At 42.3% G+C, this 24,057-nt stretch overlaps 2 protein-coding genes across 8 annotated transcripts in view; one reads left to right on the top strand and one right to left on the bottom strand.

The window, feature by feature from the left end:
- Positions 1 to 1,522: 1,522 nt before the first annotated feature.
- On the bottom strand, positions 1,523 to 11,237 carry TIMM21 (translocase of inner mitochondrial membrane 21). Its single transcript, XM_017866129.1, is given in 7 exon segments — positions 1,523 to 1,993; positions 2,093 to 2,198; positions 2,282 to 2,355; positions 4,567 to 4,664; positions 4,763 to 4,827; positions 10,586 to 10,613; positions 10,616 to 11,237. Coding segments are annotated over 7 exon segments (744 nt in total). The 5' UTR covers positions 10,884 to 11,237; the 3' UTR covers positions 1,523 to 1,888.
- Positions 11,238 to 11,809: 572 nt separating this feature from the next.
- The window catches only part of FBXO15 (F-box protein 15), a 74,928-nt gene continuing 62,680 nt past the window's right edge, over positions 11,810 to 24,057 (top strand). For 3 of the 7 annotated variants that reach the window (XR_001884208.1, XM_017866137.1, XM_017866135.1), the window contains exons 1-2: positions 11,810 to 12,021; positions 19,359 to 19,469. Coding sequence is in view for 3 of the 7 variants with exons in the window: in XM_017866137.1 (XP_017721626.1) it covers positions 11,906 to 12,021; positions 19,359 to 19,469 (227 nt within the window). In the remaining 4 variants the exon portion in view is untranslated. The other 4 variants (XM_017866139.1, XM_017866138.1, XM_017866136.1 and 1 more) reach the window with 4 other exon arrangements.

The following is a 24,057-nucleotide window of genomic DNA, read 5'->3' as shown; positions in this document are numbered from 1 at the left end:
TAAAAGCTGAATTTTTTCTTTTTTTTTTTGAGATGAAGTCTCGCTCTGTCACTCAGGCTGGAGTGCAGTGGCATGATCTCAGCTCATTTCACCTCTGCTTCCTGGGTTCAAGCGATTCTCCTGTCTCAGTCTCCCAAGTAGATGAGATTACAGGAGTGTGTCAACATGCCCGGCTAATTTTTCTTTTGTATTTTTAGTAGACAGGGTTTCACCATGTTGGCCAGGCTGGTCTTGAACTCCTGACCTCCAGTGATCCACTGCCTTGGCCTCCCAAAGTGCTGGGATTACAGGCGTGAGCCACTGCGCCTGGCCAAAAGCTCAGATCTTAAAGGGGCATGAGCATATCATAAAATGGGAGGTACATAAAAATGAATACAGAAAAAGCAAACGGTCTTAAGCCAAATGACAGGGCCATGGAGGGTGGCTAAATCCCCACCTGAGCTCAGATGCTGGGCTGCTTCAGCAAGCTACGGTTTGAGCAGGTCCTTTGAAGAGCGGGGCTGCGTTTTTGAGTTTAGGATAGCAACTGGGACTTCTCAGCCTGTTAAACGTTGACATTTCAGTGAATACTGAAACTGAACATTCTATAGCAAAGGAAAAACCATTAGGAGAGAAAGTCTAAGTTAAGGACTCATCTAGTCAAAGTGTATTACATCAGGGAGACAAGAGGGTCTGCTATGATATTTTCCATACTCCTCAAATGTTGGAAATTTTTATAATTAAAAACATCTAAAACAAGCAGTCAAACCAAGAAACTAACTAAATTAAGCAGAGAGATAAACAGGCAAGATAGATTGCCTGGAGGTCTCTCTATCCTGAATATCCCCAAATTTCAAGAACACATCAGAAATTCCTCTACAGACAATTCTAAGTGAGAAGGAACAAACACATCAGAGGGGATACCTCACACTGAAGCCACCGCAGATAAACATGGTTCTAGACCCCTCCCAATGCACATAGCACTTATACGGATATGGAATTGGGATCTTGTAAGTGAAGGTCACTTTTTGCCAGATCTCCAGCAAATACTTCAAATAAAATAGAATTCCCCCCCTCCCTTTTTTTTTTAAAAGGGGCCTCACACACATATTTGAGTATGTCTGTCATTCACTCCCATGCTCTTTTGGCAGTCAGAAGTATCAGTGCAAGTAAGTTCTAAATGGGATGACAGCACTTCATGGCTGCCTTCTACGGTCCAGGCTTGTACCTCTCATCACAGTGCCACCCTAACAACCCATACAATGGGGACGCCTGATGAGGCTAAGGCACTTGCACAGGCCCACACCCTGCTAGAAAAGGTGGGATGGGTGCCCAGGTCTACCCGACTTGGGAGTGTGTACTTTTCCCGCTACGTACAAGGCCCTTAATTCACAAAGGGGGAAATATGAGACAGATTCCTAAAACTCACACAATTTTGAAGAATGCATTCACCATCTGGTTCCCTATGGTCCTCAACCATTTTCACGTTTATCTCAAGTCAGATTCCAAAGTATGTGGAGGGCAGCTGCTAATGACATATTTGTTAAGTTTATTCTGCAGACATTATACAGTTCTATAATATAAAATGAATACAACGCTAAAATCTATTTCCTTTATTTACATGGCGTAAAATTTTTAATAACAAACATCTAATCATGAAAGATGGTGTTAAAGCAGAAATACTGTCATGATTGAGTCAATAGGAGAACATAAAATATGCTGTATTTCATAATTTTTCCAGAAGAAAATGTCTAGTTTGTTTAAATGCAACAAATACTGTATTAGATTCACTTTATAAACCATACACTCCTTCCTGTCTTTTGAACACATTCTGGAAGACAGCTGTGAAGAACAGAGTAGTGAGTCCATGCCATTCAACATCCATCAGAAACCTGCTTGCTTGCTTATTTTAATCATCTTGGGATCGATTATCTTCAATGATAATAGTTCTTCTAGGATAAGATTCAATTTCTACAAATATATATCGAAAATCATATTCACCACTTGCTCGGTTCTGAAAAAAATGTAGTGTTTCCAGGTATTATTTTCCTTTTCAGAACTTAAATAACACCGCGCTCAGAACCTCTGACCCCATGACCCACAATTCCCACACCTCTTTTACTTCCGCATACACCGTTCCTCGCTTCCCCGGCTCAGAGCCCTCAATGTAGAATTTCACACGCGTGTGTTTCAGCTCATCTTTTACATACTCAGTGAAACTGTCGAGAAAACGAAAGATCAGTCTAAGTTCCTTTCATTAAAAAATTTCCCCAGCGCTTCCTCTGAATTCAAGCCACAGTACCTGACGTGCTGCCGGCGACCCCGCCTTGTCACCTCCCCATAGCCTTTAACAGGCTCACCAAAGACAGCAATTACCTGCAGAACAAGGACAGTGCTTTATTTTGTGTTATTTTTTAAGCTTACTAAAGAAATAATTTCTAACAATCCAAATTATTTTAGGAAAAAAAATCAGTAAGCATAGGACCTTTTCAAAAATGACCATTCCTGGCTCACGCCTGTAATCCCAGCACTTTGGGAAGCTGAGGCAGGTGGATCACGAGGTCAGGAGTTCAAGACTACCGTGGCCAACTAGATGAAACCCCGACTCTACTAAAAAATACAAAAATCAGCCAGGCGTGGTGGTGCGCATCTATAGTCCCAGCTACTCAGGAGGCTGAGGCAGGAGAATCGCTCAAACCCAGTGGGCAGAGGCTGCAGTGAGCCAAGATCGTGCCACTGCACTCCAGCCTGGGTGACAGTGAGACTCCATCTCAAAAAACAAAACAAACAAACAAACAAAAAATGACCACTCCAATCAGAAAACTGAAAAAAGGGTTATTATATAAAAATCATCCCATAAATGATTTAAACAAATATTTCATGCACACAGATTAAAATAGGTAGCTTTATGGTGTGACTTGTAGTTTCAGAACAATGTAGGCTGAAATGACGCAGTTCCTGCTCCCCTTATAGAAAACAAACATAATGACACAGAGTTCAGATGTGTCTCTACTAACCCTTATGGTTTGAAGATAAAATGTATGAACATTTTTAATGAAATTTAATTAATTAATAGCATCTAATACTAAAACTATGAGATAAAAAAATTTTAAAGTCGCTAAACACAGTGAGGAAAAAGAAAACAGATAATAATGACATCTGAAATAAACCAGAGCTACAGGTGTGAATCCATTATTTCTAACAAGAAAATCCACATGAAGTAGAAATGTAGTTTCTATTGAATTCAAAATGCAAATACTGTGGAACCCCCCCAAAATATAAATTTGATATTAAACTAAAAAAATTTGACCCTTAACTCTATGAAATTTATCTTATTTTGTCTGTTTGTGGAGTATCTTCAGTATCACATTTTCCAGGACAAAAAGAAGTAATATGTAAGATGGTATTTCAGAATTGTATAGCACAAACAGATAGAACAATTTACTTTAATCTATTAAACATATAAATATCAACACCCATCAAGATTTTGTTTTTCAAGCAAACACGGTACCCAGCAAAGAGAAGGGTACCCCTTAAACATGGTGACAAAATTGTTAAATTATTATTTGTAGAGCTTTTTCAGGCAGCAAATTAAGTTATGACTTTAATAGTATCTCACTATTGTATATTCTGTGGAGTTTTTTGTTCAAAATGCTGAAAAATCTATGAAAGGCTGAGTTTGTGAATAAAACAGTAACTCTTCATCTCTTTCCAGAGACGTGTCCTAACATTTAATAAGGTTACACCCATAGGTACTTCCAGAGTCTGTAAAGAATGTTTCTTGTCAGATACAATTTGGATTCCCAATAACTATTATGGGAAACTTCCTAATTTCCTGGTTTTCACCTCTGAGATACTTTACCCTCCCTGCCTCTTTTTCCATGGTTACCACTGACTGTCCAGAGTTCAATGAAGAGAAATCAGTGGATTTAAAAGGAAAGATGCCAGAGATCATTAGCTTCTGAGGTTTCCACCCTGACACGATTAGAAAACCTGGTGGAATACTCAGAGCCGGGGCCGCAGGGCAGATCAGCACTGGGCTCTATACTGAGCACACTGTGGATTCAAATCTTTCTCCTCTTCAGGGGCTGCAAATGCGAGCTAGGACGTTACTCCTTGGTCTGTGTGAAGAACACCCCTAATATTTATGATGATAATGGCAGACAGTTACCGGCTGTTATATTTCAATGTGAATGAAGTTGGATTTCAATGAGTAATATTTTCAGTGCTGAAGCTTTCTATCAGGGAGTAAGAAATCTGGCACTTCCCAGGCCACACGACCATGAGGTCACGCATCAGGCTTTAAAAAGACTAGAAACTTACCATGAGTTTGGTATTTTGGTGTATTCTAAGAATTTAATATCTATGAACAACCAGCAAAATGACTCTCTTGTACAATTAGCATGAAAACATCTGTATACTGAGTTTTGGGTTCTCTTAAAGAACAAAGACCTAATAATGTAATGATAAGTCAACCATTATGTATTATTATGTGAATTTCACTAGCGTGAGAACTGGTTCTTGAATTCTGCCCACTGCCTCCTACCAACTCATCAGAGTTCATGTAACTCAATCTTGAGAACTAACCTCGGGATGTGATCTGCATTTTTCTAAGGCTCTCCCATATATCTTGCTAGGACTGGATGAAGAAAAAAGTTCTTTGAAAATCGTGTAAAATAAGCCACCTGAAATCACAGAAAACAAAGATGACGCAAAGCAAGGACACCATAAAAAGCCCAGCTGAAAAGACATTCAAGGGCTTATACTTGCTGTTTTTTGCAACCTGTAATGCCGATTCCAAAAAGCACCACTATTAAATAGGTAAAATCTCTTCCGGCTTCTTTCACTGTAAAGAGAAAACACCAACGGGTTACGTGTGCCGGCTGGGGGCAGGCATGCTTGTATGCTGCTTTTGAGCTTCTTGTGAGAGAAAGGCAGCCTCCAGATCAAAGCAAGGGGTCTGTGTGTGTTCAGGGGCAGCTGTTTTGGAAACTCCCTGTGTGTCGGCGCCTCAGCAGAATTCTCAGAGCGGGGCTTGGGAATCTATGTTTTAATTCAGGATGAAGAAATCCTTTTAACAAGTGATCCAGTTCACAACTGCCATAGGTTAAGCAACACCGAACCAAGGTCTGCCACTCCCAGATCAGGAAGAGTGTTGGCTTTTGTCAACCGAATGGGTAAGGGACTGAATGGACCAAAATGGGTGTCAACTCTTAACAGTCAGTAACTAGCTCGAATGCCAGTCCCATCGCACACTGACTGGTGTATGAAAACAGAATTGTGTTCGGAGCAGGAATTTGGTTGGCCAGAAAGATTTATGAATTAAACTTAGAAAATGAAGAATATGCACAGACCAGACGTTTGTTTTCCCACACTAATAAAATACGTGCATATGGGTTAAACAGATGCTCTGAGAGCTAGAGAAACTCAAGACAGTGTCAGGGGACAGCATATATACGTATGTATAGCTATAAATAAATGTATTTGTATTATACAGAAATACATATACAAATACCCTTATTTGTCCCTATTACCCAAATCAGGTCATTGGTCCCAACACCCGAGATTCTCCATTGTCCCTCCCAACATTTCATTCCTGCCTTGCTTAGCATATCAGATAGTCTATTTTTTCACTTACCAACAGCTACTGTATATCTACTATGTGTATCTTCATATATATGCAAAGAACTATAACATTACACTTACACTACCTTAACATTACAATTATGACTATGCTTTTCACCGATGCTGAGAAAGTGAGTCACCTCCTGGCATTATGTTTATAGACTAATTTATTCACCACATTAGCAATTCAGACTTCAGAAATATAAATCTTCAAAACATTTTAAGAAAAAAACTTTTAGAAGAAAATTTTAACAGAGGTTTCTGTTATTTTCTATTCTGTATAAAAAGCTTCTATTACATTTATAAAACAAAATTGTTTAAAATAAGTCTCTAGCTAATACAACGCTTGTTTAAAAGTAGTCTTTAGCGTATCACGATCCTTCAAGTTTTCAGCAAGGTTCCCAACTTAGAAGACATTATTCAAATAATAAAAAGACCTCATCTACCAAAGTCTGTGTAATTCATGGGACTGACTCAAACAGCTGTCACAAATCCAATTTCCCTTCCAAGGTTCAGGAGTTGGGGCTCACAACTCATTCCACTCTCAGTGTGGAATTTCAATAAATATTACCTGCCAGTTATGTGCCAAGTCCCAGGTTGAGAACACAATAACAACTAATTAGTTCTAGTAAGTATCCTTATTTGTCCTTGTTACCCAAACCAGGTCACTGGCCCTAACACCTTAGATTTTTGACTGTCCGTTCCAAAAATTCACTCCTGCCTTGCTTAGGGTATCTGACAGGTCTTTTCCACTTATTTTGATAAACAACAGCTCCTGTATATCTGTTATATATAAAGCCCTGTGCTAAATATTCTCCATATTCTACACATTAAAAAAATTTCTGTTTGTTACTTTATAGCTGTCTCTAACGGAAACTGCTCACTGTCTAACTTTCTCAACCCTATCAGACCTAGTAGTTTCATGCAAAAAACCCTCCTGCCATTTACTTGCTTCTGCAATTCTCTACCCCTCCTGTAGTGGGTGCTGTGGTATGGGTGCTCCCAGCTGCAGGGAGCACTGGAAGCTGACAGTTGTCAGCTGAGCTCCTCTCTGGGCATTCCATAAGACAGCTTCCTCACTTAGGTCACGGCACATCCCTGGACCAGCCCATACTCAATGCCTGGTTGATGCAGAAGCGTAAGACTCAGCCCCCACATTAGGGAGAAGGACAGTGACTGGCCAGCTCAGCTCCAGAGGTCCCCAGAGCAGCAGCTGAGGCCCCAACTGCAAATGCACTTCAGCTTCTTCCTCTCCCCAGTCCTGCTTCCCTTACCCCCAAGATGTATTCTGAGAGCACTCCCTGATAAACCTCCTTACGTAAATCCCACTTCCCTGGGAAGCCAACCTACAACGGGTGCTACCGGGAGTGGTAAGCAGCTCTCGATTTGGATTTTGGAGCTGGCTCGCTGGCCACTGGCTGGCAATGAGGACCCTGTCCCTGGTGGTAGGGGGCTACTGACAGCACCTTTAATACAGCTGTAGGGCAGCTGATGCAGCTCTCACCAATGGGGACCTGGGATGGAACACTGGTGGAAGGGAATGTACTGGCTGGTGTGTTATTCTGGGAGTTTAGGGGGAATCAGCAATTTTAAGGACTTATATCAGATGGCTGTGGCTGGGGCCATGGATAATTTGGGAGAGGGATGGTGAGATGATGTGTGTAACTAATCATCAGTGAAGGTGAGTGCCAAGGGCAAGAGCCTCCTCCTGGCAGAACAAGACTCAAATTACACCCAGAGGGCAGAAAATGTGGGGGTCAGGTCTGGGGTGTAAGAGCTTCAGGGCGTTTGGCATTTCAAGCACATGAGACCTCCCACACCAAGGCAAGGATCCTGATTTGGGAGGAAAGGGAATCTAAAGCTGCATAGGGGGCCCTTGAGGTCAATGTGGCAAAAAAATCTTGAATCCCCAGATTCTCCTGACCCCTCTACCCTGAAGAAGCCGTTCATTGTCTGGTTGACACTTCCTCCATCTCGGAAACTGGGCGAGGGGTGGGTGGGCACTTCTGCCTAGCAAGATACGTGCTGCTCTCAGGAGGTCTCTCCACCTCCCCTCCTGGCCAAGTTACAACACAACCGGGCATGAGAAGGATGAGAAGGAACAATACTTGGAAGGAGCTGGAGGCCACCCCAGCAGCAGCCAGGGGAACACAGACCCCACTGCTTCTTAAGGGTGGTGTGTCAAGGCACAGAACACAAAAGCGGCTGAGAGTTGATCAGCATGGGGCACACTCCTGTGATGAATTTAGCAAACAGGCAAGCACCCTGGGAACTGATATGCAGCTGGCTAGGTTTGCTCCTGGAAACTTCGAGACAGCGATGGTCCACATTAAGTAAAAGTGACAGAACAGCCATGGCAAACTGGAGGAAAGGCTCAACAGCCTCCAAGAATGGGGATGCTACCACAGATATAAGATATAAAGCCCGAAAACCCACCAGCTGACTATGTTCTTAGGAGGGACAGGAGGACACTGTATACCAAAGCCATAAGGAAGCCACAGTTACATCTTTATAGAGCAGGATGCCCTGACAGAAATGGAGATGAAAGAATTCTGAAGCAGAGACCAGGTTGGGGTGTTAAACAGAAGTCAAGGTGGGTGCCACCATCATAACTAACGGCATGGCTGGAGTGGCAGTCGGGAGTGTCTGACTTACAGAGGGCAACAGAGCTGATGACTAGAACAGTGTTCTCAAGGGGAAGACTCAAGGGCAGTGGACAAGGCTGCTTCTGAATTACACAGTCATGAGAAATTAACCTCAGATGATTCCTGAGGCTGAAGGCAGTTGCTCTAATACAAAGCTCTGAACATTGCCCCGGTTTCTGGACCTGAACCAGTTTTCAGACCTGGAACCCATTTACTGAAGGAAAGTGTATGTGACTGACTACCCCTGTCCTTCACCAAAAGGACCTATAGTTATCAACTTGGACATAGTCTGTGCTGACAGTGATATCCAAGGACCCAAAGAGTCACAATGACCCCCCGACCACCCCCCACCCCTCTGACAGCATGTAAGAAGCTCACAGCTGGGTCCAGGGACTTATCTGGTAATAATTTCCTTGATTTCCAAATGTATAAATCAAGGGGATGTACTGAGTAATTGGCAACAATAACTCCCACTTTAGTTCCTTTGGAAGTGGGTTAAGAGCTATCATAGTGGGAAAAGTCAAATGGAAGCCTCTGAAACTGCCCCAGTGACCAAGATAATAAACTAAAAACGATATCACATCTATGGGGAATGGCAGAAAGAGTGCTATTCTTAGAGACCTTAGATACAGGCATGGTGGTCACTATCACAGTCCCTTGTAATTTACCAGTCTTCCTTTACAAAACACAAATAGGTGCTGGAGAATGACAGTGGTTACCTGCAAACTCAACCAAGTGGCAGCCAGGGTACACATGCAATACCACACATGGTAACTTTACAGGGGAGTGCATTAACACAATCTCATGGTATTGGCCATTGATTTGAAGAATGCCTTCTATTCAGAAGCAGCAGCAGGAGTAGTCTGTAGTAACACGAAACAGATAATAACAGTGTATGTTTATGATCCTGACCAGGATTTGCTAATTCTCTCACCCTCTGTCGTTACAGTCTTAAGGGAGTGAAACTTTCTGGACCTGGGCTGTCTAATGCAGTAGCCACTCGCCACTCATGGGTATTTCAGTTCAATTTTAAATTAATTAAAATTAAATCAATTCAGTTCTTCAGTAACATAATTTAGCAACATTTCAAGTGCTCAAAATAGCTACAAGTGGCCAGGAACTACCCAAATGGACAGCACAGATATAGGACATTTCTATGACTGCAGAAAGTTTTATTTGAATAATGCTGTTCTGGACATTCAGCAGAATATCACATTTGTCTACTATGTTTACGCCATCATGTTAGAGCCCAGAAGTAACAAGTGGCAAGTGTGTTAGAAGGCTTGGTCGGACAAGCTGCAAGTGTGAGAGGTGGGTCCAACAAAGATGCAGAGGCTCACCAACACATGAGCCGACCTCGTGGGGCTACACTGGGGCGTGCCAGGACATGCCCTCCCAAGTAAAAGACAATTGTACCCTATACCTCCTACCACAATGTTTCTTTGAATTCTGGACACAGCATATTCCGTATTTGGGAATGTTGCTCCCATCCATTCATTCAGCAACAAGGACTGTCACCTCTGAATGGGGTGCAGATCAGGGAAGGGGTGCTTAAGCAGGCCTGGCATGCAGTGCAAGCAGCAGCACTGTTGCCTGAGCCAGATTACCTGACACACATGCTGTTTGCCACTTCTATGCCTTTCACCTCTGCATACGGATTGTTCCTTCGTGCTGAACTATTACGAATGAAAAACTAGGTTTTTAGCATATTCAGCAGATTACAAAACAATTGGTAGAATATGATTCAATTTTTTGGGTTAAAAATTATTAAAAGGTATGTGTATGAAAGTGCAAAATGTTAAAAATAGTCATCTTTGTGTGGTATAATCATGGGGTCTAAATTGCTTTGTCCTTTTTTTCCTACAAATCACATGCGAAATGAAGAAATTTTAAAAAAATCTTAAAATATCTGTGAACACATCTCTGACTTTCCCTGACAAATTACATTCCATCCTCCCTAGTTTATATGTTTTTCTATTATCGCAGGTAACATACGAAAGTTTTCCCTATTGATTATAAGTCAATAATCTCTCTCTCTCTTTATCCTATCCAATTACTCTTTATTATATGTAACAGAGCCAATACAACTTGAGAAAAATTCTCCAAACACAACGAAAAAAAGTTATATCAAATTCAAGATCAACTTTCAAATCTGAGTTCCAATCTGTGAAGAAAACTGTAGGTCTATATGTTCTAGTTCTAAATTAAGTTTAAACGGCTTTTAAAAATTCACGTGAATTGTTTTTTCACCTTTAGTAGTGAACTTGGTGTAAAAGAGCATTGGCAGCTCTTGTCACATCTGTTGAAAGACCAATCATTAAAGTACTCCTTTTACCTTTTGTGATGTTGGGACGGCGGTTCCCCTCTTTGACTCCTGTGCACAGACACTTGTTTGCTGCTATCCTCCTTTGCTTTCCGGGGGCTCGGTCCCTGCGTCCAGATGGTTTTCTGGGTGACTCCAAGAATACATCTAGGTCGCACTGTTTTCTTTTGATATTGAAGCCCCCATCTCAAACTGGGCTCAGTCTTCAAGCACGCTTTGTTAAGCACAATGTGGGGCAAAAGCAATCGCTTTGCCGAGGACCTGTGCAGCTTCTCCGTATACTGTATGGCTCGTAGAAAAGTACAAATCATGTTCACAGAAAATCGTTCCGCTTAGGGACGATGCTAACTACAATTAGGAAAGTTTTTGGGTTCACTACACATCTGGTTGGACAGGTACTCAAACCTATACGTTTACATTACATGGCGTGTTAGGCAAAAACGTTGCCTTCAGCAGCATAAATGAAAACGAAAAATCTCCAGGGAGAACCTGATGTCTACCTTCCCTTCTGTCTTCTTTCTCTTTGAATCAACACGCTCTGATTAACTTCTTGGCTGACATTCACAGCGTCCCCGCCATGTCTTCGCAAAGTCACCTGGGAAACCCCCCGTCTTCCTGGGAATAGTAGTTTGAAGACCTCGCTTTTAACTGGGATGCGGCAATGGGGCGCGCATAAGAGACTACATCTCCCACAATTCAAGGCGGACAGAGCACGGCACAGGCCGTTCCCGCGCACCCAGGTGCTTCCGCGCCCAGCGCCTGCGCACACGCTGCGCGTCCTTGGAGAGGCGGGAAAGCGGGGCGTTGGTGGGGGAATTGGTACCACAGATCCTACGTAATTCAAGCGGGACTTGCAAAAGCCAAATTGGCAGTTACACATTACATGTTTTCCTGATCATTCTAGAGAAGGCTGTGCACAGTTGGAAATACTCCCTCTGACAGTGGTCTTTTACATTCCGCGTGGGCAAATGATTTCGTTTTTGCATTTCACTGTTTTCAGAAAAGCCGGACAATAAAGAGCCAGCAAGTGGAGATGAACGAGGCCGCTGCAAAGCAGGCACCGGTTTCCTATAACGGTTAAGCCGAGGACTTGCTTAGCGCCCTTGGTGGCAGAATGTAGAGGTGGGGAAGGAAGCCAGGGCCTGGAAGTTTCTAGAATCCCGGTTTGTGAGCGGGTGTCTGGCGCGGTGCCGTCTGCGCACGCGCCAGCCAGCGGTAGTTTTGTGAACTTGCGCATGGGCGTAAGGGGGTGTGGCGACGCGCGGGCGTGGGGGCGGTGCGTGCCCTCCTCGTTTCAGTCCTTGAGCGGTCCTGTGGTGAACTCCTCGTCTCCATGGCGACTGGACGCGGTCGGATCTTGCAGCAGCACTGGCTCGGCCTCCAGACGCTGCGCGGGCCCGGCAGGGGCGGTGGCGCGGCCCGGGGTCGCGCCAGGGCCTTTGGGTTCAGGTGACTGTAGGGCCTGCGGGTGGGGTCCGCTGGCGGGAAGCCCCTCACTGCGCGGCCCCACTCTCTTCACCGTGTATTTTATTCGTCCAGCTTGGCACAAGGCCCACGGCCCTCTTCAACGTGAGAAGGGTCTGGAAGAACGACCAGAGGAAATCCTTTCTACCCTGCAATGTGGGGTTCCCTAAGTTGTGACACAAGTAGAGTAGCCTCTCGGGGAAATATTCTTTCTCGCGGCGCCTGTGGCCGGGGATACGCTCACTTGCCAGGACAGGTGCAGGTCCAAGAGGTCGCTTCTCCGGGATGCGTGCCATAGCTTCACGTGTGCTCCGCCCCTGCCTTCGTATTTTCGCTCTTCTGTAACCAAGAATCTCACTTCGTCTTTTTCATTACCTTACAACTTAGGGAAGTAGAGTCTGCTCATCAAAACCTTACAAATTTACACCCTCATCCCCCAAGCAGATACCTCTGGCAGGCAGGTTGGTCTGGCAGGTGGGGGGTCAGCACTTTCTGCACCTCCAACATCAAGGCCAAGTTGCCATCTACATCACCAGATCTTGCTCAGCTCCTAGTCCCATTCTGCCTGTCTTCCTGTCTAAATGCAGGACCCTGTGGTATTCTTATTCTGCTCCCTAGAGGCTCGTCTCTCCATTTCTCTTGGGGTTTCCTGGAACGGAAGCATGGTCCTCTCCTACAGTGAGATAGAAGGCAATTTTGAAGACTTAGGAAAGGAGTAGGAGGCTGCATCTGCTTTCCAGAAGCATCTTCAGCGTGAAGAAGTAAAATGATCCAGTGCATCAGAAGTGTCAGCATGCATAATGGTACCTTATGAAATCCCTCTCATTATATCGTGAGCTGTTCCCTAGCTGTGTACCCATCTCTGCAGTTAGTTTACAGATGGAGGAATAATACTAAGAATGGTTTACATTCTTGAGGATTATCTTTCTGCTTGTAAGACTCCTTGATTTATAAATATGGAAAGTCATACATATTTTGCCTTCTAATAAATCAATGGTGTATGTTTTAAGCATACAAAGGGAGTCTATTACATACTAGTTGAACTACTTGTTTTTTCCCCCTGAATCTCCAGAACTATGTCCTCACTAGGTCTCCATTACTTCCACTTAACTGTTTTCAGAAGCCCAGCCCTGTTGCTTAGTGCTATGATAATAGTTCTTAATTGAATACCTATAATGCTAGACATACCACAAGCCTTGTCACAAATAGAATGGTGACGGTGCCTACAAAAATTATTTTATGTAGGAGAAAAAGCAGGAATTTAAATAGGAAATTTGAACTTTTAATAAATTTGCTGCTGTTACTAAAATTAGTCTTCACATAGTGCTCTACTGGAGGAAGCACAATGATTTTTATATGATGAATCTTATCCTTTGTAAGTTGAGTGAACTTCCTGGATTGATATAATTAGAGGGCCTGTCATTATGCCTGGAATGGGAACCTGCATTTCAAGCTGATTTGGAAATGTATGCATTATTTTTGGTAAAGAAAAGTCCACTGCCAAAAATAGAACGATTGACTATGGTCAAAGCGGGTGGTTATTTTAATGTCTCGCTGTGGAAAATTAGATGTTGTTAAGGAATCAGTGTTCCCTTTTTAACACAAAATGTGAATAACTATCACAAACTGTAAGAAGTGTAGCAGAAAGCATATTAAGTTGGCTTAATTTGTACCTGGTGTAATTTATTTGATTTGCCAGATATTTAAAATGAAGCACAATCTTTAGGTTTTTAAAATATTGGACTTATTCAAAGCTATCAGATAAAACCTATCACTTGAAAAAAAGTGTTTTCAAACTAAATTTATCTTGCTAAATGTATCGGTGTATATCTGCACTTAACCTTGTAGACATACAGATCTGTATAGAAACATAAATGGAACTTGCTGATTTGTTAATTCTGTGGCCCTTAAAAATGTGCAATTGGGGCTGGGCGCGGTGGCTCACGCCTGTAATCCCGGCACTTTGGGAGGCCAAAGCGGGCGGATCACGAGGTCAGGAGATCGAGACCATCCTGGCTAACACGGTGAAATCCTGTCTCTACTAAAATACAAAAAAAAAATTAGCTGGGCGCGGTGGCGGGCACCTGTAGTCCCAGCTACTCGGGAGGCTGAGGCAGGAGAATGGCGTGAACCCGGGAGGAGGAGCTTGCAGTGAGCAGAGATCGCGCCACTGCATTCCAGCCTGGGCGACAGAGTGAGACTCCGTCTAAAAAAAAAAAAAAAAAAAAGAAGTGCAGTTGGTTTATTTTATGGAGAGATAGAAATGTGTTTTCAATAGTGTTAAAAGGTACATTGATGAGATGTATGATCTTATATAAGACATGGTAAAGAGAGCTCTGACAGGACTTTAAGGAGATGGGGGTCTTAGAGACTGTCTTTGCTTCTAGCTGGTGACCTTAAGTCCCTTTAGTTGCCTTGTTAGAGCCTTAGTCTTCTAAACTGAAATGAGGGACTCAGTGAGATCCATTTTAATTGTGAAAACACAAAACAGCAAGAAATAAGCTTTGACGTTTTAACAGTGTGAAAACATGTTTGTAATAAAATAGCGTTCATATTCCAATTCAATAAAGGATGAAGTGTCTTAAAGCACTTATATATTACCTTGTGCAGTGTGTATGACTAAGAAGTATTTGTAGAATTGACCTAACTAAGCCCTGTTCAATGTTTTAGTCAAAGATAGAGGCATATCCATTCGTTACTGAGTTAGGGTTTCAGATTAGGGAAAAGGATTTGGTACTTAAGAAAAATAACTGGTACCAAACAGGATTTATTTGCTTAATCATTATTTTAAACTATCTTTGAATGGGGAGAGTTACAGCATGATTTTGAGGAAGTTACTAAGATAATTTTATTTACATATATTTTATATGCATATATATTTACAAAACAGGTGACTTTATTTCATTGACGTTTTCACAGTAATCTTTCATAAATTTGGGACACACTTTACTGAAAAGTTAAGATTTTCAGTAAGAACTTGGTGGTGGATTAAGCCAGTATGTATTCTTGAAACATCTAAGCACCCTGGCACTGTGCTTTTCAAATGAGTAGTTGTAATGGGTAGGGGATACGTAGAGCATCTTCTTTGTCTGTGAAATCAACACAAAGGCTTTGGGAAAATGTTAAATAATTTAGCTGGTAAATAATATAATATATTTTTATGATAGGACAAAGATAAATTATTTGGTAGAATGCAATATTTGCTTTAATTTTTAAGATCAATTGGGAGACTTCTAAGAAGTTTTGAGGTTGCTGCAGACTGTACCCCCAGATTTCAGGGGACCTGGGTTCAATTTCTTTGCAGGGGTACTGTTGCTAGGAATGCCTTTGAGAACCACTGCTCCAGTCTCAAGGATTGTGCTGTCCAACTGTGATTCCCTGGCCTTCTTGTGCATGTGTCTCTTCGGTTTGAAATTAAAACAACACCCCCATCCCCCAACTTATTACGGATTCAATATGCTAAGAAAATTAGAAAATACACGGAGTTATGCCCCTAAATCCTCCCCATTTAAAAAGACCTTCACCAATAAAATTTGTAATCCTATGAATCAGATCTATTAAATGTTAAACCTTGGTCTCTTTGTATGCATATATTTTCATTTCCTCTTAGAGAAATACAAAAATAAGTTTATGTATTAGGTTGGTGCAAAAGCAATTGTGGTTTTTGCTACTGAAAGTAATGGCAAAAGCCGCAATTACTTTTGCACCAACATAATAGTATCTACTGATATAACCTGCTTTCTCAGTTAGTTATACTGTTAGTGATTCAGCAGATATTTATTGAATGCTGCTTGCATGCCAGGCATATTGTGGGTGCTGCACAATCAGCAGTGACCAAACCCATGCAGTATACCTGCCCATGTCATTCCAGCGATAGTAAGCAAGACAGACAGGTAAAATGTATAGTGATGGATGGTGATGTGTGCTAAGGAGAAAAACAGAGAAAGGGCACAAAATGCATGTGTGTGTGACAGAGGGTGGGGTGGGGACTGGATTGCAGTTTAAATAGAATAGCCAAGGAAGGTCTCAGTGAGATGGTGACATTGTCGTCAATGGCTGGAGAAAGTGAGAGAGCAAGCCATATAGACACCTGGAGGACATCAGGGACCTATTTCTAATTCAACACTTAACCTGGGTTGAAAATCTGTATTTTAATTGACTAAAGATTGTTAACTCTGTGGAGGCCATGCAATTTAACCAATCCCTATACCGTTCTGAGTATTTTTTTTTCCCCCAGTGCAGACAACTCTGAGATGGACATTCTTGAGTGAACTATCTGTGCACATTTCTAGAAGTGGAATTCCTGGCTTAAAAGAGCGTATGTGTTTTTTAAGGATCCCGGTTTCCAATATCAGATTTGGCTTTCCATAATGTTTGTACCACTGTGTCTTGTCTTACCGGTAGTAAGTGAGGATGCCTGTTTCTTCGTAACATAGCCAGCATGAATCATCGTCATTTATTTGGTTTTTGCCAATTGCTAGATTAAAATTGATCCATCAGATGGATTTACTTTTCTTTGGTTCTCTTGGAAAGGCCTAGGGTAACAGTTTTATTTTCTGGCATCTTCTTGAGAAAATACATAATGACAAAAGCTGTTACTGATTCAGTAAGTAAGATATTTATTTACTATCTTAAATAAATTTATATTTGATGAACTACAAGAATATTTATGTTTGAAGTATATACATATAATTATTCATATGATGCTTAGGGTATGTGTGGACTCAGACTCTAGTACAGCCAAGCCCCACACTCGCATGGGGTTAAGAGTTACACGTTTGGAGCGCCTGATAGGAATTGTTATTATTTGATGGAGGAATGATAGAAATTCCCTTTATTCAAAGCTTAAGTGTTAGAATCCTCTGTCAATTGTAGGTATTTTATCTTTGAATATGTAGCATAAGTCAATATAGACTTTATAAGAATAATAACCATTTAAAAATAAGTCATGCTTTTAAATAATTTTAGAATGTATTACAAATTTTGTTTACTGTGTTGACTAGTGACAGTAAACCAAGTGTATTATACCTTCTAAAAGTTATCTGTGTCCACGTGGAACCCCAGGATGTGACTTTATTTGGATATAGGGTCTCTGCAGGTATAATTAGTTAAGATGAGGTTATACTGGATGAGGGAGAGTCCTAAGTGCAATATGAATGATATCCTTATAAGAAGAGGCACAGAGACAGATATGCCCAGAGGGAAGGTTGCTCTGTAAAGATGGAGGCAGAGATTGGAGTTATGCTGACACAAACTAAGGGATACCAAGGATTTCTGGCAACCACCAGAAAAAGGAATGATCCTCCCTAGAGCCTTCAGAGGGAGTGCGGCCCTGTTGAAAACATGAGTTTTGGACATCTGGCTACTAAGACGTGAAACAATACATTTCTGTTGTTCTGAGTCACCCAGTTAGTGCAGGCAGTCTTAGGAAACGAATGCAATTAGAACACGATATTTTACTTCTGATTACTATTTTAGGACTACATCAATGGAGCCCAAGCTTTTCTCCTGTGGAAATCTGTGTTTAAACAAAATTTCCAACAGAAGTACAAAAATACATAACACAGGCAGAATGATCTGATTAAAGGAAGAGAGGGTATTGCAAAAATTTCCAAATTAGCATTTCTTCCTGTCATTTCTCCCTGTCCTCCTGCCCTGCAGAGCACAGATTGAAAACAATTGGCTAGAAAGTCATATAAGACCAAAAGCACATTAAGCACCTTTTACTGAAGCTGGAATGGAGAGGCATGTGGAGGCAGCATTTTTTTTCCTTGGTGCATTTTTACTCTTCCAGGATCTGGAAAAGTTTACCTTATGCAACTTCTTCTTTGTTGAGATGCCAGTGGGGCAGCTGATCACTAATATTCGTGGAGGGCCTACCCTGTACCAGCTACTGTGCTTTTTTCTAGAGAGAAAGATCTGCAAAGGGAAGAGGAATTTACTCTGTGGCTGCTTGGAAGCATGTGGGGAATTGTGCCTGTTGAGCAGGGCAGGCAGGTGCCAGTGGGTGCTTTGAGTGCCAACTGACATATGCATATCATGATGCTGTCTTGCGGTAGGCTCCAGGCTGCACTATCACGTGGCCAGCTGAGGCCTAGGGCAAGGGCTCCTTTTTCACCACTTGTGTCATCTAATAGGTTGTGCTTAGAGTTGAGGGTCATCCTCTGTTAAGACCAGTTGTGTGTGGGTTTCATACTTCAGCTTTCTTCCAAGTTCTTAGGACACCTCTGTTTTGCTCCCAATTGTTGCCCTCCTCTATGAATGTTCTTTCAAATATATCTGGGGAATTAACCTGGTATGAAAAACTGAGGGTGGTTAAACTGTCACTGCACAAAATACATATTTGAAGCAATGGTGTTGGTGAACTGAGCGTATACGTAATGTACCTTCTAGGATTTAGCCACTTCTCAAATAGCACACCTAGAAGGAGGTGCGTCAATAACCAATACCTGTGTGTTGTACGTTGCTTAAAGCAGAAGCTTCCAAACCTTTCCTAGAGAAATAGTGTAACCACTCGTGACTCTCCGGGTGTGCTGTTGCCTAGACATGGAGGCTGTGAGCGGTATGATTTTCTGGTGTTTCGGATTCCCTCAAGGTGCTGTTGAGTACTGCTGGTTTTGAGGACTGATCTTAATAAAATTTATTTCAGGAACCTCTGAAAAGACTCACTGCATAAAATATTATACACTATTTCATTGAATCTATAAAACCATTGAATCTAAGATGTACTACTGTTTTCTGTACCACCAAAATAAAAAGATGGCCAGTGAGGTTAAAATGTAAAAGTTTGTGGAAGAGTATTTGGTAGTTTGTCTATGACTGCAAAAACTGGAGTTGGAACCCTCAAAGATCAGAAAAGTTGTAGATTATGTTGACAGTTCTAGTTCGCTAATTTCAAGTTTTTTTTTTTTAAAAAAAAACCTTTAGTGGTTTCTCTTATATCCAAATTGGCCAATCAATACACTAACTTTATCCTTTTTGTTTCCATTAAATTATCTGATAGCACCTCTTTGACATGCTGAAAGCCTATAATGAGAGCATAGATTTCTAAACCTTAGGGTGAAAGCACATCAGAGTAAGTACGGTCTTCAGGTTTCCTTACCAGGACACTAAAGGTTTCACTGTCTCTTCTTTCCTTCTCCCTCCCTTTCTTCCTTACTTACCATCTTTCCTTCCTCCATTCCTTTTTTTCTTTGCAGAAATGGAGTTTTTCAATGAGTAATCTTTGGAGTTTATGAATCCTTTGGAATTCTGTAGAAGGGAATAGATAATTCACCTCCTTTGATGATTACATAATTTGAATTTCCCACATTTACTTTCAGAAAGGGGCCAGGGGTCAAGTTTTCTGCAGGCTCTGCTGCCCTGAGGTGCCATGCCAGAGGTGGACGGCACTGGGAGAGCTCTTTCTCCTGCTGTTCTGGGTTCCTGGATGGGTAAGTAGCAGAAGTAGACTGTCACTTTTGGGGGCCTCTAGGCATGGGGTTATTAGAGAAAGTTATGATGCTGTATATACCAAGTTGCTATTTTGAGCTTGCTAAGAATAGGATTGTGTGGGAAGACAGTACAGCATGGAGCGTTTCATGAGTCATGGGCCTGTCACCACTATCCTTATGAGATGAACTTTATGAAACGAAACTTCAAGAAGTGACAAGTAAATTGAATTTTCCTTTTATTAAAATGTTCCTCAAAAATATTCACTTTTGAGTTGATAAAGACCCTTGAAAAAGGAGAAAGAAGATTAAAGTGTGTTTTCCTGAAAGCTCAAGAACTCTGTTCATTTCTCAGCTTTCAACATCTGGGAGCCCATTTGCCACGGCAAGATTCTGTACTGTGACCTTCAGCACCAAGATCCACAGAAGCTTTAAAAAATTATTATGTGTAATTGATGCTCAGAAGTCCATAGATTTGTACTGTAGTAACATTTATGGAACACCAATTATATGCTAAGCATTGTGGGGAGCCCGAAAGCTTGAGATGATCGCAGAGACATTTTACACTGCAGGAAGCTAGGCCCACGTAGTCTGCATATTGCAGAACTGTGTGATTCAGACATAAGTTGCCTGATTTCAAGTTCTGGGCTTTTAACACTGTATCATAGCTAGCTCAGCTAACAATGTATGTATTTGTATACAAATTTCAGTGTGTTTTAAAAAAGAAAAAGCAAAATGGATTTTTAATTCAGGTCATTAATTTCAGCTTAAAACCCTATGCTCTGGGAATAGGCTGTTTTACAGTCATCTGATATGAGAAACGGAGCAAATATTCATTTGGTTAGTCCATCTATTAAATATTTGAGGACCTGCTCTGTAGCAGATACCATTCTTGGTACTGGGACACAAATGGGGAGCCGCTCACGTGTTCTCACGAAGCTGGTGGTTAGTCGGGGAGGCAGATTTAAAATACAGTGAGTTGGGATACCTGTTATCAAGAAAACAAATGGATCCCCAAATCCAGAATAATGGGGTGGCGTGATAAAGAAAGACTTATTTGAGGAGGTGCATTTAAGATGAGAACTGAACACTGAGATTCGAGAGCTGTGAGAGGAGCTTGCCAGTGAGGGGAGACCAGAGGTGTGGTGGGGGCTCCAGATGCTACAGGAGCAGTGTGGGAGTGGGGTAGCCTATCAGGCTTGGCTACCAGGCTCTGGGGAAGAGGGTGGATGTCATGTAATTTCCCAGATTATCTTGTTTACTTACTTACCTCTCTTCTCTAGAAGTAGGGAAGATGCAGAGACACAGGCAAGTGGCAGATATATTTGGAGGCATAGCTGACATGGTTCATTTATGAATTAGATGTAGATGTGAGGGGGAAACAGACAAGTAGGAATCCGAAGCTGTTGGCTGAAGCAGTAGCACAGATTGAGGTGCTGTTAGCTGAGATGGAAGAGAGGTGGGGTCGAGGCAGAAGAGAGGGCCGTGATGGTGACTTTGGACTGGTTACAGCTGAGGTGTCTGGGATGTGTTCAAAGGAGGATGCCAGATGGATTATGGATGTGTCAGTCTGGCTCAGCATGAGGCCGGGTGGGGTCAGCAGTCATGGAGCTGGATGAGGTGCTTAGGGAAAGAGTGGGGATGGGAAGGCAAAGGTGACTCAGGAGCAAGCTTGGAAGACCCAGGGCAGTGAGAACCAACCAAGCAGGCCAGAGAAGAGCCCTGAGGTCCAAGAAATTGAGGAGAGGCTGTGTGTGAAGCAGAGGAGGAGACAGCCTGAAACACAAGAGCAGTCAGTGACCTGCGGCCTGGGGAGGCAGGGGGAGGAGGCAGCAGGGCATGGTGGCCCCTCAGAGCTGTTGCAGGTGAATGCAAGGGAAGGGGCTGGCCACTCATTTTCATATTTGTGTGTGTTCTATTCCACACTGAAATGTAAAAAGCAAAAAAGTAGGGGGCATGGAGGTGGAGGCAACAGGTGTAGACAACTGTTTTGTTTTCTTTTGTTCTTTCCTAGAGCTTGGCAGTGCGAGGGAGCCTAGAAATTAGGTGGTGGCTCCAGAGAGATCGGGGTGGGGAGAAGCAAAGGAAGAGTGTGGTTTCAGGATGAGAGATTCAGGGCGGTTCAGAGGCTCATATCAACAGTGTGGAAGAGGGCGGCAGGAACCGGAGACTGAGGTCCTTGTGCAGAACCCGTGAGGACTTAGAGCACAGGTGCTTGGATGCAGGGAAGTGAGCGTTCTCCATTGGAATGGGGAAGACAGTGAGGAAAACAGGAATATTGGGATAGATCCACAATATGAAGCAGGGACAAGGACGCGTTCACATTTGAATTCCCACAGTACTGAAAATGAACACGCACAAATTAACATTCTCAGGGAATCTCGTTGGTTCAAAGCAGTTTCTTTGTTCTACATTTTGAACTTATTTAACGGTCCTGCCTCTCACCTGCCCTTTCCCTTATCTCCCTATCATCCTCTCTCCTTACCCCATACAAAGTGAAATAACTAGAATCCAACAGAAAGTAATCCAATATGGATATAAACATTGATTGTACCAGGTTAGAAGAAATTGTTTGAAAAATGGTTAAGAAGGTATTCTATCTCCACTGTCTTAACTATAAAGTAGAGATTTTCTCCTTTTGCTGGGACACAGAGAAACCCCCTTTTCATTAGGTTATTTCAGTGGGGAGGAAGGTGAAAACCTGCTGAATGCCTGTCTTGAGTGGGATTTTATTCCAGTTAAATAATTCTGGTAGTTGCTGGATACTTTTCTGAAATGTCGTTAAGCCCAGCTCTGTGTGTGTTTTTTTTAATTGTACTGATTTAAAAAATAATAGGAAGTTTTGTGAAGTAGTTAAATCAAAATATGAAAATTATATGCAATGAATAATCCAAATGGTCACAAAAATGTTTTCTTGCAACTTTGCTGTCTCTAGCATTCGAGACTTTTTCTCAATGAAAGTATCTAATTTATTGACTCTGAATGGGAGGGGTTTTATTTGGGGGACTGATTTAATTAATGCTTAAGCAAAGCTTTTTGTTTAAACTCTCAGAACGTCTCTGGTTAACTGTAGCTGGGGCTCTGAGCAGTGGGGACATTTACATGGTGATACATATCCAACAGGCATGGCGTTAACTGTCTTTTTTCTGAGAATCTGCTTTATTCCTTCTCAGTATTATCGGGATTATGGGACTGATAACCTGTAACCTGATTTTCTTGAAAAAGAAACAAATTTAAAATCATAACAATCACAAGTAGACAGTATGGGCAAGCCCTTTTAAATTGGACAAAAGATTTCTCCCCTTACTCCTTTATCCCTAGAACTGCCTGCCACCAACCCTTGATACAATCTGTGGTAGCTCTCTTGCCCTTGTCACCTGCCCTTTTGCTGAAGATTCATAGAGGCACACTCCTGACTTCTTGGCACTAGTGATACTTTCTAGTCACTTTCAGATTATTACTGTGTTTTGTAGAATTTTGAAGTCATAGAAATAGGTGGAATATTGAGACTGCATCTCAATATCATATTCAGGCATACAAATAAAACAGACACTTCAGAAAAAATGTATGACCCTTGGTGTCTCCTTGAAGCCCCAGAGGAAGCAGTCAAAAGCCCAAGGGTGCTCAGAAGGCGGCGCCTGGGATAGGTGTGGGCGAGGCCGGAAGAAGCTGGTATTTCCCGTTATACTTTTCTGGGGAAAGGGATTCTGTGTTTTCATATTAATACCTACGAATATGTTCTCTGATTCTCTTTATCTCACTAAAGAGACATACGTCGTTTAGTCCAGGTTTGGTGGTCAACACGGTGAACTGCACAAAAAATACAAAAAATTAGCCAGGTGTGGCAGCTTGTGCCTGTAGTTCCAGCTGCTAGGGAGGCTGAGGTGGGAGAATGGCTGGAGCCCAGGAGTTCAGGACTGCAGTGAGCCCTGATCATGCCACTGCATTCTAGCCTGAGTAACAGAGCAAGACCCTGTCTCTACAAAAATAATAATAAAAAAATACATAGTTTCATGGGGGACACTGAAATTCTGCCTGTTGATTCACGGTGTGTGAACATGATTAAAATGCTGAGGAAGTTAGCTCTTCCAACCCTTCACTCTATTTATGGTTTATGTCATGAGAATTAGAATAACCAGAAAATTTCTTTTTCTTTTTTTTTTCTTTTTTTTTGAGACGGAGTCTTGCTCTGTCGCCCAGGCTGGAGTGCAGTGGCCGGATCTCGGCTCACTGCAAGCTCCAACTCCCGGGTTCCTGCCATTCTCCTGCCTCAGCCTCCCGAGAAGCTGGGACTGCAGGTGCCGCCACCTCGCCCGGCTAGTTTTTTGTATTTTTTAGTAGAGACGGGGTTTCACCGTGTTAGCCAGGATGGTCTCGATCTCCTGACCTCGTGATCCGCCCGTCTCGGCCTCCCAAAGTGCTGGGATTACAGGCTTGAGCCACCGCACCCGGCCCAGAAAATTTCAATAAAGAAAATAATTGAAGATGAGGGTACAGTTTGCCTTTTGTACAGGAGTCTGTCTATGGCTTTCTATTTAGAGATGAGCAGCTAGTTGTTTTCTAGGCAATCTGTAGATTAAGCCCTGGTCCA

The sequence above is a fragment of the Rhinopithecus bieti genome, unplaced genomic scaffold (assembly GCF_001698545.2).
Source record: "Rhinopithecus bieti isolate Rb0 unplaced genomic scaffold, ASM169854v2 scaffold_84002, whole genome shotgun sequence".
Lineage (NCBI taxonomy): Eukaryota > Metazoa > Chordata > Mammalia > Primates > Cercopithecidae > Rhinopithecus > Rhinopithecus bieti.
The sequence above is the reverse complement of the archived record's forward strand: the minus strand, read 5'-3'. Positions and strand labels throughout refer to the sequence as shown.